At 40.9% G+C, this 15,037-nt stretch overlaps 2 protein-coding genes across 4 annotated transcripts in view; one reads left to right on the top strand and one right to left on the bottom strand.

The window, feature by feature from the left end:
- Positions 1-745: 745 nt before the first annotated feature.
- PDHA1 (pyruvate dehydrogenase E1 subunit alpha 1) lies at positions 746-12,990 on the top strand. 2 transcript variants are annotated; one of them, XM_015634107.3, is made up of 11 exons: positions 746-914; positions 3,514-3,582; positions 4,981-5,154; positions 5,777-5,903; positions 8,121-8,212; positions 8,574-8,666; positions 9,835-9,990; positions 10,167-10,238; positions 10,883-10,950; positions 11,788-11,896; positions 12,535-12,990. In XM_015634107.3, exons 1-11 carry the CDS (start codon positions 849-851, stop codon positions 12,697-12,699), a joined length of 1,191 nt encoding a protein of 396 aa, XP_015489593.1. In that variant the 5' UTR covers positions 746-848; the 3' UTR covers positions 12,700-12,990. The 2 variants fall into 2 exon arrangements, with proteins under 2 accessions (XP_015489593.1, XP_015489601.1); XM_015634115.3 differs by lacking the exon at positions 746-914 and adding an exon at positions 2,188-2,204.
- The window catches only part of MAP3K15 (mitogen-activated protein kinase kinase kinase 15), an 84,656-nt gene continuing 82,588 nt past the window's right edge, over positions 12,970-15,037 (bottom strand). For both annotated transcript variants that reach the window (XM_015634076.3, XM_033512373.1), the window contains 4 exons: positions 14,527-14,639; positions 14,262-14,359; positions 14,082-14,158; positions 12,970-13,600 (listed from right to left, as the gene is read on the bottom strand). In XM_015634076.3, the coding sequence (XP_015489562.1) occupies positions 13,489-13,600; positions 14,082-14,158; positions 14,262-14,359; positions 14,527-14,639 (400 nt within the window). In that variant the 3' untranslated portion in view covers positions 12,970-13,488. The remainder of the gene's footprint in view (positions 13,601-14,081; positions 14,159-14,261; positions 14,360-14,526; positions 14,640-15,037) is intronic.

Genomic DNA, 15,037 nt, shown 5'->3' with positions numbered 1-15,037 from the left:
CAGCACAGCCCTGCTGTGGGGAGCAGAGAGGGCAGCCGGGGAGCCAGGACAGCAGCGCGGGTGGCTCACACGGGTGGGGCGCTCCACAGACCCCGCGTCCATCGGGAACGGCCTGGAGCCGGCGGCAGGAGAACGGCAGGTTGGCTGGAGAGATCAGCAGGTGTGATACGATGGGAGGACTCTGCAACATTAAGTTAAATCTTAACTTTGCTGTGTATTTCCCAAGGGTTGGATGCCTGTGACGTTAAAAGGAAATCGTTTCAACACTTATTTTGTGTATTTAAAAAGCGAGGAACGCGCTCACACGGAGCAGATCTCACGTAGTAGCACATTAAACACTCAAACTTGAGTCACAGAATCAGCGAGGTTGGAAAAGACCTCTGATATTATCGAGCCCAACCCATGACCCGACACCACCACGTCAGCTGGACCACGGCACTGAGCGCCATGTCCAGTCTTTCCCTCAACACCCCCAGGGACGGTGACTCCAGCTGCCCCCTGGATGCCTTTAATGAGGCATTTCTGTGCCTGATCACGCTTTCCAAGAAGAAATTCCTCCGAATGCCCCGAATCCTTCCTCATGTTTCGGCTGCACAAGGTGGCAGCACCCCGCGCTCGCTCGCCGCCCCCGGTGTTGTGAGGAGACCCACGCTTGCCTACATTTCATGACCTTTACTGACATTACGGCCCTGGCGCCCGGCAGGGGGCGTTGCCCGGGCGCCGCCGCAGCGCAGGCCCGCGCATGCGCAGGCGCGGGGACGCAGGACGAGCGGCGGTCGCGGCGGAGGCGGCTGAAGGAGAGCCGAGGACGGGGTTCCGCGCCTGGCGCTGCCGGCCCTTCCCGCCCCATGCGCAAGATGCTGCTGGCCGCGCTCTCCCGGGTGCTGCAGGGCCCGGCGGCCGCCGGAAGGACGGTGAGTGCGGCGGGGCCGGGCCGGCCGGGGCGCGGGGCCGGCCGGGGATGGTGCGCGCCCCGCCGTGCGCGGTGTGGGAGGGGCGCGCGGGGCACGGGCGGAGCTCCAGGAGCAGGGCGGGAGAGACCGCGGGAGCTGCTCGGGAACGGGGCTCCGGCGGCGGAAGAGAAGTGCTGAAGAAAAATCAAAGACGAAAAAGACAACTTAGTTTTTATTTTCCCCCACTTTGCATGGCGATCCCGTGTAACAGTAAAATGGTCGCCGCGTACAAGAGCTCCCTTTTTAAACCCATGATGGCGCGGGTCTTTGATCGATGCTGTTTGTGTATGCTTTGGCTGCACAGGTCGGGTCCCTCAGAGGGACCTGCTCGGCCCCATTGGAGTTTAGCATCTGACTGAACTGTTTGACCTCCGTTTTCTCAGCCAACAGCTCCTTTCAATCTCTGCATGAATTTTCTTCCACAGTTCGTTATTTTTTTGTTATTAATGTGAGTCATTTGTTGTATTTTATCTCTCGTGTGAAAAATTGTACTTTTACCACATCATTCTGCTTATTCCACTGTAATGACTGTGGCCATGAGGAAGAATTAACCCTGCTGAAAAAAACTTGTTGGCAAGACCAGGGTTGAAAGGTACTTTTTGGTAACTGGAAATGAGCTGCCTTTTTGCCATGGAGAACAGCTGCATTGCTGTACCCCCGTTCTGAGGCAGCTCAATCACCCAGGCATTCACTGCTTGTGCATGACTGGATCCATCAGAATAGCACAGGGGAGAACATTTATTGGAAGCTCTTCCTATCTATCTTTGGGCTGCATATCTAGGAATATTTCCTAATTCACAATTAAAATCTCTACATTAAATTTTGCAAGTACAGGTGCCTAAAATTAGTCCCTTACTACAAGTACTTGGCCTGCTCTGGGGATACTTTGTTTTCCTGGAATGCCAAAGTGGATCTGGTTCAGATATTTTAATAAAGATTTTTGGATCCCACTGCTTACCAAATATGTAAATATTTGTCTTTAATTATTCTTATGCCTCTAGTGAAGGCATAAATTGCCAAATAAATAGAGGTAGACTTAATCCATAAAGCAGTATCATATATGCATTGAGCATTTTCCAGAGTGTACAGGTGGATTTCCATGTATGGAAACTACCACTTGAAGTGTTCTGTTCTAGTTGGATAATAATTTGCTGGCTTCTCCTCACCTCATTATTTGGTACAGCTACTTACTCTTCTTCCTTTTTTTTTTTTTGCTTCCAAATGCTGCTAACCTAGGGAGCTGTTAGTGAGGTAAGGCCTCAATCAGTCTTGTCAAGGTTTGCTGTTGATAGGTGTACTGCTCACCATCAGGGCTTTTGTTCAGACTCCCCAGTGTGGTTTTTTGTCCTATTCAGGGCAGGCAATTTAGCCAGGTGGCCAGAGAGATCCCTCCCAACCCCAGCAATTCTGTGATACTGCAAATCCGAACTGTAGATTTACTTCCAGCTCGAGAAGTAAAAAATAGCTTTTCTTCACTAATAGGACTGATGCGTTGTAGTAAATAGTGTAGAAACTTGGTTTAAATTAAAACCTCTCAATATTTAATCTGATAACAGGGCAGAGTGAATGGGGGCAGTGTTACTGATAAATCCAATCAGTATGGAACAGAGGACGTTACCAGGGTGGGTCAAGAATTTTCTCCCAAATTTCACATGTGTCAGTCAGACCTTTTTTGGAGATGGTGACCTGAAAATAATCAAAAATTTTTGATGGAATGTACCTTCAGCTAAATGTATATTCCCTGGCTGAAGGAGCTGCTGAAGTTTTGTGTAACTTAATTAGTGGTACAGTTTTGCCACTAAAGTTGTAGTGTGTTCTTTATGCTGTGGCCACAGTGCATGCATGGACATGGGCCCATCCTGGCCAATGCTGCAGTGAAACTTGTGCTGAAGTCATCTAAAATCACCATTCATTAGTAAATAGCCTGTGTTTGTTCTTTAAGTGGGACCATTAAAAATGTTTCTTTTTAAACATCCTTCTTATCTCTCCCCTGCCATGCCACCCTTTCTTTTGTTCTGTGTTTTTCTATGCTCAGGTACCTTCTGTGTTTCCACATCATTTATAAGTAGTGGCCATGCTGTTACTGAAATGATCTCTTCATTGTTATGGCTTTGAATCCCTCCAGTTTCTCTTCCTATTGAAAAGAAAGAGTAAGAGTAGTTCATATTTCAGATATCTAATGGATTCATTTTATTTGGTTGGTTTTGGGCTTGTTTTGTTTTGTTTTATTGGTTCTATCAAGGCAAAATTCCAGTTAGCATAGAGGGTCTGCAATCAAAGTCTGCATTGGCTGTCTCCTCGTATTGTCAGCATGACATGTGAAGGGATAAACAATTATTTTTGTGGTTTTGATGCTCTTCAGTGTCAAAAGTTTCGAAATTTGCTGGGTTTATACAAATCTAAATTCTATTTTTCTAATTTTAATTTTAAAGACTAGGTTTTAAGGGGCTTTAACATTGTAACTATGTAGCATTCTAGAAATTACTTGAAAAGTCACATACTTTTATTTAATAATTACATTTAAATATTGTTCATGCTTTGCTTTTGTCTTTTTTTTAAGGCCTCTCGAGTGATGGTGGCATCACGTAACTATGGAGACTTTGCAAGTGAAGCTACGTTTGAGATTAAGGTAAAGAAGAGCACTTCATACTGTCATTCTGTGTGAGCGTTTGTTGCAGATCTTAGCCTGATGAACTGGTCCCCATATCTATTAAGTTAGAAAATACACTTGAATTTCCAGAGCCAAGCCCCTTGCTATCTGACCTGATTACTAAGTGCAGCTGGAAGTACTGTGTTGGCAGTGAGGTAATGTTACTTGTTTCTTAAGAATGTGAAGTTGTGATTTTTTTTTGCAGCTGTGGTATTGCAATGCAGCTGTGAGACCAGAGTCAGAAAGGAGCTAAAGAACCTTTTCTGTTCTGTTCTATTGTTTCCTTAATGCTTTTCAAACAATTACGTGTTTGCAGCCTATCCCAAACATGCAGTTGGTTGAGGTCTGTGTGGATTTTTGAGGAAAAAATATGGCATCTTTTCAATGCTTGACTTGATGCTGCTCAGAAAATATGTGTTATATTCTGTCAGCTTTCCACTGTGGCTGGGTCTCAGGAAAAAGTGATGTTTCTATTGGCAGCAGCTTTTGTGCTGGTATTTCATTCAGGAACCGATGAAAGAAAATATGAAAGAAATAATTTGGGTTGTTTTCCACTCTCCTCCCTGTTTGGCTGTGCCTGTGAAGTATGAATTTTTTTTCCTGGAAGGGGAGGAATATATGTTTATATGAATCTGTATGTATCTACTGTATGAATCTTATATGTATCTACTTTTTTGAGTAGATACAAGGTTTAATATTTGGTCCTGTGTTGATGACAGGAAACTCCAGAGTTTCTGTTGGTCTGTGAACTTTGAAGCAGAGTTGTCTTGAGTAGTGTGCCCAGGTGTTATATCCAGTTCATGTAGGTGTCAGTGGATTTGCTCTGGAGTGGCTTTTGCTTTCATATACACCATCTTTAACTTGTATAGAAGTATTTTGGCCATTTAATCTGCACTGACATAGCAATTTCCTTAGTCTTTTCCACTGAACTTACTGTTTATTTATAACAGAGGTAGCAGAGATGAGGGCCACTCCTAGGGCCAGATCTTGCAAACTGTTTATTACAGGAAACTCTTGATCTTTCTTATCTCTTCATTAAGCCTCTGTAGCTCTTACCAAGTATTTGGCTTGCAACAACCATGGAAGTGTGCTTTTTGCCATATTTCCGGAGGACTTTAGTTTACCTTCCGCTTGTAGGAATAACGAGACTTTATTTTGTGAGTAGAAATCTGTCTCTATTAAAAGTTAAGGTTTTATTTCCCTGAATTTTGAAACAGTGCACAGTTGTCCTGAGCTATGAGTTAGGTTTTGCCAGCTTTCATTTTTAAAAGGAATTATGCTCCAAATTTGAAAATGGCAGATCATGAAAAAAAATTAAGGAATACTTGTAAATAGGATGAATGATTTTCAGGAAAAATGACTTGTTTAACCTTGCAGAAATGTGACCTCCATCGGCTGGAGGAGGGGCCGGGCACCACGGCAGTGATGACTCGGGAGGAGGGGCTCCAGTACTACAAGACCATGCAGACCATCCGGCGCATGGAGCTCAAGTCTGACCAGCTCTACAAACAGAAGATTATTCGTGGCTTCTGCCACTTGTATGATGGTCAGGTAAGAATTTTTGGCCAGCAGGTTTTATATTGTCTTACCTTGTTTAATGTAGGGATTTTAATAGAGTGGAGAATGTAGAACTGAGTATCTGTACATTGTGAGAGAAGGAGAGGGATAGGGAGGAGGAGAAGAGACACAAAGACAGGGAAAGGCACAGTGCAGCTGAAGACCAGCAGAGGAATGAGCACATCCTAAGGCCTGAATTTTCCCCCTTAAGTGTCATTGATGGCTTTTGTTTCTGTATGTCATGGATCATGTGCCCATGAAAAAGCAACAGCCAGGAGAAGAAACTTCATGAACTTACTGAAACTTTCTGTCCATTATTCCCTGATGTTTTTGAATTGTGATTGTTGAGATACTTCATTGGTGGGGGGAATTCTTCAGATTTTTGTAGATTCTGGTTCCCCTCCCATGTGCCTTTGCTAGTCAGTCAGGTTGGAATTTAGAGCCCAAGGCTGTTGTGGCTCCAGGTCTGTCACCAACCCTTGGGATTTTAGTCAGTCTCCTGTATCTGTGCTCTTCCTCTGATCTGCCAATATTTGATATGTGTGGGATCAGCAATGCTGACTGTGGGAGCTGCGTGTTTTTCTTCATTGCCAAACCTCCTTGTCCTGTGTAACAGGAGGCTTGCTGTGTGGGGATTGAGGCTGCCATAAAGCCCACGGACCACGTGATAACAGCGTACAGAGCCCACGGCTTCACCTACACCCGAGGAGTGCCTGTCCGGGAGATTCTCGCGGAACTTACAGGTTTGTGCTCAGCAGAGTGAGGATCACTTGCTGCTGTGCTTCTGTCAGAATTTTTTGCTCAAATTCAAAATGATGTTGATGCACAAAGTATAGAGAAGTCTTCAGAAGCAGTTTAGTGACATAGCAAAATGGATCAGTTGTTTCAATTTTATGAATCACTCATTTTTACTTTGAAGATTAACAAATAAGGAATATTTAAGTGCTGGTACTTCTAAAGCACAAATTCATAAGATTTTTCTTGATACCATATGCTGTATTCATTGTGTTGCAGCTGTTTTGAACTTGTTGATAGTAAGTATTTGCTTTCAGTGGGACAGGGCATTATCCTTCCTAGGAGACAGACCTGGATTTTCAGAATTATGTTGATGAAATCTTAGGAAGATTGGTAAATGTTGTCTGTAATGATAAACTGAATGTTTGGGAAAATTTGACTGTAACAAGAATATTAAATGATAATTGAGACAGAGATTTTGCAGGAAGGAAACTTGGCTGTCCACAGTAGGGTAGAGGATGGAGCAGGGAAGAGAGAATCAGCCTGATGAGCTCTTACGAGATCTGTGAACAGATGCCAGAAGAGAAAAATGAGCAAGGAGCTTGAAGGCCTTTATGCATCACTGGTATAATAAAGACTTGATCTGAGAATCTGCATGGTTGAAATGTTAGTATAGGAAAGCCTGTTTGGGGGGTAGACAAGTGGTATGATTTTGTAAACTAAGAATTGTGTGTGCTAAGAATGCATATCTGTAATGTGCACAAAAGCCCAGAATCCAGTGGTGACTGATTTGCCAAGTATCACTGGATACTGCTAAGTCAGAAAGTAAATGGGAAGATTGTCATGACTGAAGCCAACTATGGGCCTCGAAACTACAAATATAAGTGATAATGTGGTGGGATTTTTTTGTTTGTTTCATGACACACGTAATTTTCTGTAACATTATGCTTGACTTTATTGGGGCTCTTTTAATTAGGAAGGAGTGGCTGTGGTAAAGAGACTGTTGTTCCAGAAAACTTGGAAAAGTTCTTAGTGAGAACTGCTGCTAGAGCCCATTCTTGTGAAGAAAGATCTTAACTACAAATGCCAAACTGAAAGACAGCATGAATTACAATGATCAGGAAATGACAGAATTAAAAAATCTTTGAAGGGGAAGGAAGCAAGTCACCCGAAATAAAACCAGTAGAAAAACCAGTTTCCTGTAGGAAACAAGCTATAGAAAAGGACTTTTCAGGAGAATTAACAATTACATGAGGAATGAGTTTGTGTTCTAGGAAAGGCAGAAAATGTAACAAAAAGTAACACTGGTTAATCAGGAAGAATTCAGAATTGGTTAATTCTAAAAGGAAGGACTGTACAAAAAAAACGGAGCTTACTAAAGGTAAATTGCACTTATTCATAAAACTATTTTTCTCAAAATTAGACTTATTTTTCTTTGGTTCTTGCTGGCAGAATCTGTAACAACACCCACAAAACCAATTCATAAACATAGGAAAGGTATGAGAAATGTCAATAATAAAAATGATCCACTATAAAGTAAAAAAGAGAAGTACAAATTTCAGAAATTCTATATTCTTAGATGGACTCATTGAAATAGGGTTTGTTGTAATGCTTCATAGATCACTAGTTATCTTCAAACTACCTTCAGACCTTGAATAGAGCTGGGCTGGGTGACTGATATTTATATTGGGGTGGAATGGGGAGCTGGTAGTTGGTGGGGTTTTTTTAGTGTCCTGTTGGTAATTTTTATATGTGGTTATTGTCAAAGGGAAGACAAGTCGAAATTATTGCAACTAATTTGGAACATTATTCTTACTTTTCTTGCAGAAGCCAAATGTAATAATGTACTACTTGTAGATTATGTATATGAGACCTTGTTGTCTACAAAAAAAACACCCCATATTTATCTGAAAGTGTTTTTGTAAAGGACACTGAAACTTTTGGTTTGCTTTAAAATTTCTTTAAATTTAAAGTTTTAAAATCTCATCCATATTTCTGGAATTATGCTTTCATTATCGTTCTCTCTTTTTCCCCCTTCTCTTATTTGTTTTCTGAGATATTTAACTGTAAACTCGAATGAGTGAGACCATCATGTCCTAACTCCACAGAGATCTAATGATGGAGACATGGTCTTAGAGTTACTACCTTTCAGAACTGAAATACATGTTTCCATTAGTATAGTATTTTTCCTCCAAAATATAAATTGCTTGTTATTCATGTTTCAGGTCGAAAAGGAGGATGTGCAAAGGGAAAAGGAGGATCAATGCATATGTATACCAAAAACTTTTACGGTGGCAATGGTATTGTTGGTGCTCAGGTATATATATGACTTCTGTTTTAAAGCACAAGCTGAATTTAGCTCGTGTCCTGTTGCCTCTCAGTGTTTCCTCTCAGTTTCTGTGTGAGCTTGTATGCAGATACCATAGCTCTGTGGCTGGTATGTCTTATTCTGGTGATCTCACCATTTTGTAAACTGTAGCAAAAATGAATCAAATTGAGAATACCATTCACGTTTATATCTTGGCTGCAATAACATTTGTAACAAAGTGATGTGGATGGGTAATACCTTGTTTGTTGAGTTGGTCTCTAACAACCTAAATGTCTCCTTGAAGTTCACTGCCTATCTTCAACTCCTTTAAATGTTGTTCTAAAATGTTTTGTCCTGTACTCTGTGGCAGGTTCCTCTTGGAGCTGGGATTGCATTGGCCTGTAAATACTTTGGTAAAAACGAAATCGCCCTGGCCTTGTATGGGGATGGTGCAGCCAATCAGGTAAAGGAGTGTGCCTGGGAGGAATCTATTTTCCTTCTGTGCTCTGTGAGCTCTGCCTATACTCAAGGGGTGGAAGAGCACATTTTGCCCTCCCTGTGTACCTGCAACCCAGGCAGTGTTGATGAACTCCATGGAGGTGACCAGGCATGTTGCAGATTTTCGACACAGCCACCTCTTACTTGAGTTGTCTTAGGTGTTTGAGTAGGCATGTGTTCCAACAACTGTATAGTTCTCAGAGGGGTGATTCAGGTGAGCTGTGCCTGCGTGTGCCTGCAGTTTTTTATCATATTTTGGACCTTTGTAAATATCTGTCCTTCCCCACCCTGTTTTGAGCTTGCCCTTGTCACTGTAGTGGAGGGAAAGCTTTTTGCCTCCTTCTGTTCTTGAACACTCTGGATACTCAGGGAGTGAGTGAAGTTAATGGTTAATTATGTGGATGGTACACAAATCGTGGGTGGAGGGGTTTCCAGTTACTCTTTACCCTCTTTCCAGTTGTACACAGCTCACCTAAGTGTGATACCCTGAAGTGTCTGTGCTGTAAGGAGAGCTCTGAAGGATGGCAGTGAAGATGACAGTGCTGCTGGATGGGAGAGATGTGTAAATCAGGTTTCTGAAGACAGAGAAGAGGACAGAGCATTCTGGCAGAGCCAGTTGCTATTGACATTCCAGCCAGTCTCTTCATGTTATCAGCTGAGACAATAAGCCAGATAAGCAGTTGATGATTTAGAGTGTACCATTTATAGTTTCACACTTTCAAAGCACAGGTGGAGATCTCAGTTCATGGTTTTCCCTGAATTTGACTCAAAACAACAAGGCTGATGCAGTCACTGCAGTTAAACATAACTTTGCTGTAGCAGCATCCTGCCAGGTTAATCAATTAAGGTTTTTTATGACTGTCATTGAAATACCTGAGTTAAAGGTTTTTTGCTACCCTAACATAGATATTGATTCAGGCTTAAAAATTACCTTCTATAAACTATTGGTTGAAATGAAAGTTACCTTATATAGTGTAGCTTCTCTTTTATTCCTTCTGAGCTGTAGCAAACAGCTGGTTTCAGATCACTTTCAGTATTAAAATTTCTAGACCTCTGTAACTGAAGGATTTTCAGTAGAGCCTAGTGCTTGAAGGCTGAGCTCCCTGATGAGATGTAGCTTAATTTTCTTTCAGGGTCAGATATTTGAAACATACAACATGGCTGCCTTATGGAAATTGCCTTGTATTTTTATCTGTGAGAACAATCGGTATGGAATGGGAACATCAGTTGAAAGAGCTGCAGCCAGCACTGACTACTACAAAAGAGGGTACTTCATTCCAGGGCTCAGGGTGAGTACAGCTTTTTTTTGAGGGGGAATGTGTGTGGACAATGCATACATAGGTATTTAATTTATTTCTATATATGTTTTCTTAAAGCTGAATTCTATCCCACTTGTGGAAATACTGAGATTGGTAGTTTGGAGGTTGGAATTTTTTGCCTTAACATGTCTTTTCTCATCCACCAGGTGGATGGCATGGATATTCTCTGTGTCCGAGAAGCAATGAAGTTTGCAGCTGAGTACTGTAGATCTGGAAAAGTAAGTCTGTAATTGACATTCCTTCTCCATGGGTGGAATTCTTGCAAGCTGTTGCTGCATAAGTAGTTCCTCAATTTGTATTAACCAAACACTTAATATATCATTTATACTGTAATTTTTTCTCATTTCTACAACAGTTATGTTCTGTTGTGAAAGGTGTTATGACTGTCAGGCAGTTGTGATCTTTGTGTTTAGTTAGGGGAAGCATCAAGAAAGGTAATAATTGTTCTATATTTTCAAGAAATTGAAAGTGAAATAAAGGTTTTGTGAGTCAGTGTTAGTGTCTGTCACCCAAATATGGTGACACTAGTTTTGAAGATTTTTAATACTTGAAGTAATGAAGGTTCTGTGAGAAACAACAAGTAATTTGAAATATTCTGAGTAATGGTGGAAGGAAATTGTAAAGCTGCTCATTCAGAACATGAAAATAAATGCTTACAAGATCAGCACATGCTTTCATTTGAAAAGAACTAAGTTTCATTTTACTGTGTGAAACTGTGTGTGCTAATATTATGCAAATTAAACTGAGAAAAAACTATTGAATAAAAGTAATTGATCACTGGTGCAATTCAGCTCTAGCAAATAGTTGCTGCTATAACAAGTTGGTCACTCCTTGTGGCAACACTATTGCTTTTCATTTGAAGGGTCCTCTTGTGATGGAGTTACAGACATATCGTTACCATGGCCACAGTATGAGTGACCCTGGAATAAGGTACTGTAACATTCTTTCTTCTTTCTGTTCACTGAAAACAAGTATTGATGGCCAAATTCTAAGAGATTAAACTGTGAAATTCAGTGTTTAAATCAGATGACAGATGCATTTAAAGGTTACAATGAAATTGCTGTGAGCAGCCTGCTCACTCATCTGGTTGCTAGGCTGAGAATCTGTGGCCATGTAGCACACTTGTTTTAGGGCAGAATTAAAAGACGTGAATTTAGGACAAGCACAAAGTTAAACTTCTGTGTTCTATTATTGAATTCCGCTTTCATTGTGACCTGATGCTGTGTCCTAATGAAGGTTTGGCTGAAAAGCATTATGCTTTCTGGGGTTTTAAGAGGATTAAAATCCTGTAAGGTAAAATTACAGGGACTGCCAAGACAAGTAGAACACATCCTAAAAACACAAACATCCAGGTGCCAGAGAGACTTGGGTATTGCTCCAACTGACAAAGCTGAATGTGTCTGCATGAGGTAGAGGTGTATCCCAGCTCTTCATTGGAAACTTGCAGTGATTTGGAAGCATGTGCAAGTCATGCAGCCCCTTCCCTGGTGGGGGGGAGGGTTAGGAGGAAGTATGGCCCCACAGGATAACTTTATCAGGCTGGGTTTGCTCCCCTTTCCTTTGAGTCTGGAACTACTACTGCTCAATTGGCATTTACAGATCTCTCTCCAGAGGCTTCTGGCTTTTGCTGTGCCATCCTTTGGGTGATGAATGTTCTGTATTGTCACTGCATCCCTGACAACTCTTTGGACTCTTTTTCTGAAAGTGAGCTGTGTCCCAGAACCTCACTCTGCTCCAGAGTTCATGTTTTGCCTGTCTTGTTCCTAGCTATCGTACTAGAGAAGAAATTCAGGAAGTGAGAAGCAAAAGTGATCCCATTACTTTGCTGAAGGACAGAATGGTCAACAACAACCTTGCTAGCGTTGAGGAACTAAAGGTATGGTTTTAACTGCTGGGTAAGGAAGCTCTTGAGCAGTCACACACTGATGATCTCCAGAAAGCACATCACTGGGCAGCACACTGCTTTCTTTAAAGTTCTTCAAGTTTGCTTTACCATCACTTTTCTAGGTGAAGGTGAAATTTGTTGCAGACCAGCTACTGAAGTTGTGTTCTGCTGGAAATGCCTTTTGTTTTTGTGTGCTAAATAAGGCTGGGGAGTGTCATTTGCTAACAGATAGAAATCAAAATTACCTGGGCTTTCTTGACTCCCCAGGAAGGGGGTGAGCCTTGGAAAGGGAAATTACCAATAGTGAAGAATCCTAGTGAACCCTCTAAGCAAATGTTGTAATGAGTCAACTGTTGAAAAATAAAAAATAATGGCACTGAAGTACTCAGTATTTCACATAATCAGAATAGAAAATGTACAGGCTCAGAGAGATCATGTTCCTCTGTCAGTAAGGTACCAAGTATTACCCAAAATAATGCAGTTTATTAGGGAAGAAGTTTTTAATTTTATATTTCTAATCATTGTCTAGTCATAACTAATTCTGACTGACACTTTATCATAGTGTTTAAAATCAAAATTATGATGCTTTTCCTGAGCTGTCTTCTAATAAGCATGCATTTCTGGTTTAGGAAATAGATGTGGCAGTAAGGAAGGAGATCGAGGAAGCTGCTCAGTTTGCTACCACTGACCCAGAGCCTCCCCTGGAAGAACTGGGCTATCACATCTACTTCAACGAGCCACCCTTTGAAGTGCGTGGCCCAAACCAGTGGATAAAATACAAGTCTGTCAGCTAAAGGCCTTTCTATTGGTGTAACTTATTCTTATGAATAAGTGAATGCATTTACAGGAACTATAATAAACAACTCTTAAGCTTATTTAAGAGCTCTTTCAAAAGAGGAAATGCATAAAGAAATCCAGCTGAGTATGGAATTTCTTAAACACGCTGAATGTTTCAGAAGTTAAATCGAAAGAAGGTGGTTTATTTAAAGTGCTATATATTTGCTTTACTGACTTTCTTTGGATCGCTGTATGTATGATGTACAGTGTAAAAAGAAAAATAAAAGTTAAACTTTACCAATCTTTAATGATCTGTTTGCTTTGTTTCATGAACTCTTTCCCAGAAATCCCACCACAAATGTCATTACATGCTCTGGTTTTGCTGCAGAAAGTCACTAATTGAAAACATCATACAAGGCTTTTCTCAGTAGTTCAGTGAGAGTAGCTTTAATACAAAAAGCAGTATAAATCCATCTACAACAAGGTGACATGCTCTAGCATATCCCTTTCCTGCTCAAACCATCAACCAGCAGAACTGTAACACAGTGTAAGTTCATAGTTTTCACAATGCTGAAGCCAATTCAGGTGGGTTTTTCCCCAGCTGATGTTTTGTATTACATTGACAGGCGTTGTATGCATTAGTCTTGTCATAAATAACTTAAATGCATTGACACTGACTTTAAAGCTGTTACTATTGACTGTGTATTACACTGATGGTCAAACAAGCTACATAACTGTGCAAAACCTGCAAGGCCACTGTACATATAAATATATACATCTAATAATTTAAATGCTGGGAGTGTATTTCATTTACTTATTTCCATTTCATCTTCCAAAGCGTTGACCTGAGCTGAGGTCCTGCCAGATGTTTGTCGGTGGTTTAGGATTGCATTCCAGATCCTGCAGCGAAGACCACCCCTGCATGAAGGGAAATTGAGAACAGGGAAAACTCCCTCATCTCCAGTGCCTTAAAGTGAGCCAGAAGTAAAACCTACAAAGCCCACGGATATACCAGTTGTGACAGTACATAGCAAACTACACTATTTCATGGTTAGAGCTAAAACTTCTTCCACATCAGCCAGGGCTTAATGGAATGAAGATAAAAGGACTCAAATCAATGGGTAGGAAAAATAAATTCTTCATGCCTGATTTTGATATGATTACATCATCATGAAGAGTCCAGAAAACCTTGATAAATGCCAAAGCAGATGGCTTGAAGCATCCTTGGTGTAGTTGTGTCAGTTAAGATGTGAAAACTTTTATCAGAAAATCTGAGATGAAACTGATGGCAGTTGCCCCTGAACTGTCACTGACCTATTTGAATAACCAAACTTGAAAAGGTTTTTAACAAAATATGTTAATTAAGCTCTTAACAATGAACTAAATAGTATTTTCTTACCGCAGCTGAAGATACCACAAGTCATCTTTGGTGATATCATTAAGGACAGCACTTAGTGTGTAATCTTCTTCAGCAAACTAAAAGGCAAATTTATGCATAAAAAAAAAATTCTTTCTTTGAAACTGAACTGCTAATTATGACAAAAATTATGGGGTTTTTAAAATGTGATTTTTTTTTTACCCTCTTAATGGTATCCAAGTCTGCTCCTTGTTGTTTCAGCCAGTTCATGAGCTCAGGGTCTGCATTCTCTCTAGAAGTCGCTGCAGACCACTGGGAATCTTGAACAGAAAACAAAGGTTAATACACCTCAGAACTGGGCAATGTGGTTCTTTTCAGGTAACTGAAGCTTAAGCCATATGATTGTGCATCCTTTCAACAAACACATGATCCCAGATATCTTTTTGTGTAACTGCAGTATCCTAATTCTTGCAGTATCTCCTCATACCTTTGGGTTTAAGTTTTAATTGAAGCAAGTGTAATTCCTGAGTCTTCTGCTCCAAGGATTGTCGTAAGAGGGTCTGATACTCTTTCTCCTTCTGAACGAGGTTTTCCAAAAGCCTTGTAGCATGTAAGAGAGATCAAACACAACCACACTGAGAATAAATCTAAGTGAAAAAAAATTATAATTTTTAATGAGTACCACAGGACAGAGGCATATGTGAGGTACTGTAGTAAGTAACATCTCTAATGGCTTAGAGATTTCATTTTGGTTCTCTGAGACTCAGGGGTGTCACTTGAAGACTTTCACCTGCAGAATTTAGTAAATAGCTCATAAATTCTGTTCCTACTGTTTTGCAGCCTCCCTGGGCAGAGTTGCTGCCTTTATACTGTAATTTACTATTGAAAAATGTAACACTGATGTTATACCAGGGACTTTCTGATCAAGGGTTTACATCACATCCACAAAGAAGAATGGGAACTTCAGCTGGCAGCAGCCTACACATGTAACCCATGAG

This window comes from Parus major, chromosome 1 (genome assembly GCF_001522545.3).
Source record: "Parus major isolate Abel chromosome 1, Parus_major1.1, whole genome shotgun sequence".
Taxonomy (NCBI): domain Eukaryota; kingdom Metazoa; phylum Chordata; class Aves; order Passeriformes; family Paridae; genus Parus; species Parus major.
Note: the sequence above shows the minus strand (reverse complement) of the source record. Positions and strands in the feature narration are given on the sequence as shown.

Bases quoted from the DNA above. Each gene is read 5' to 3' on its own strand.
- PDHA1 (XM_015634107.3), top strand. From the start codon at position 849: ATGCGCAAGATGCTGCTGGCCGCGCTCTCCCGGGTGCTGCAGGGCCCG. The intron at 5,155-5,776 runs GTAAGAATTTTT...CCTGTGTAACAG, and splicing joins GCCACTTGTATGATGGTCAG to GAGGCTTGCTGTGTGGGGAT. The intron at 8,667-9,834 runs GTAAAGGAGTGT...ATTTTCTTTCAG, and splicing joins GGGATGGTGCAGCCAATCAG to GGTCAGATATTTGAAACATA.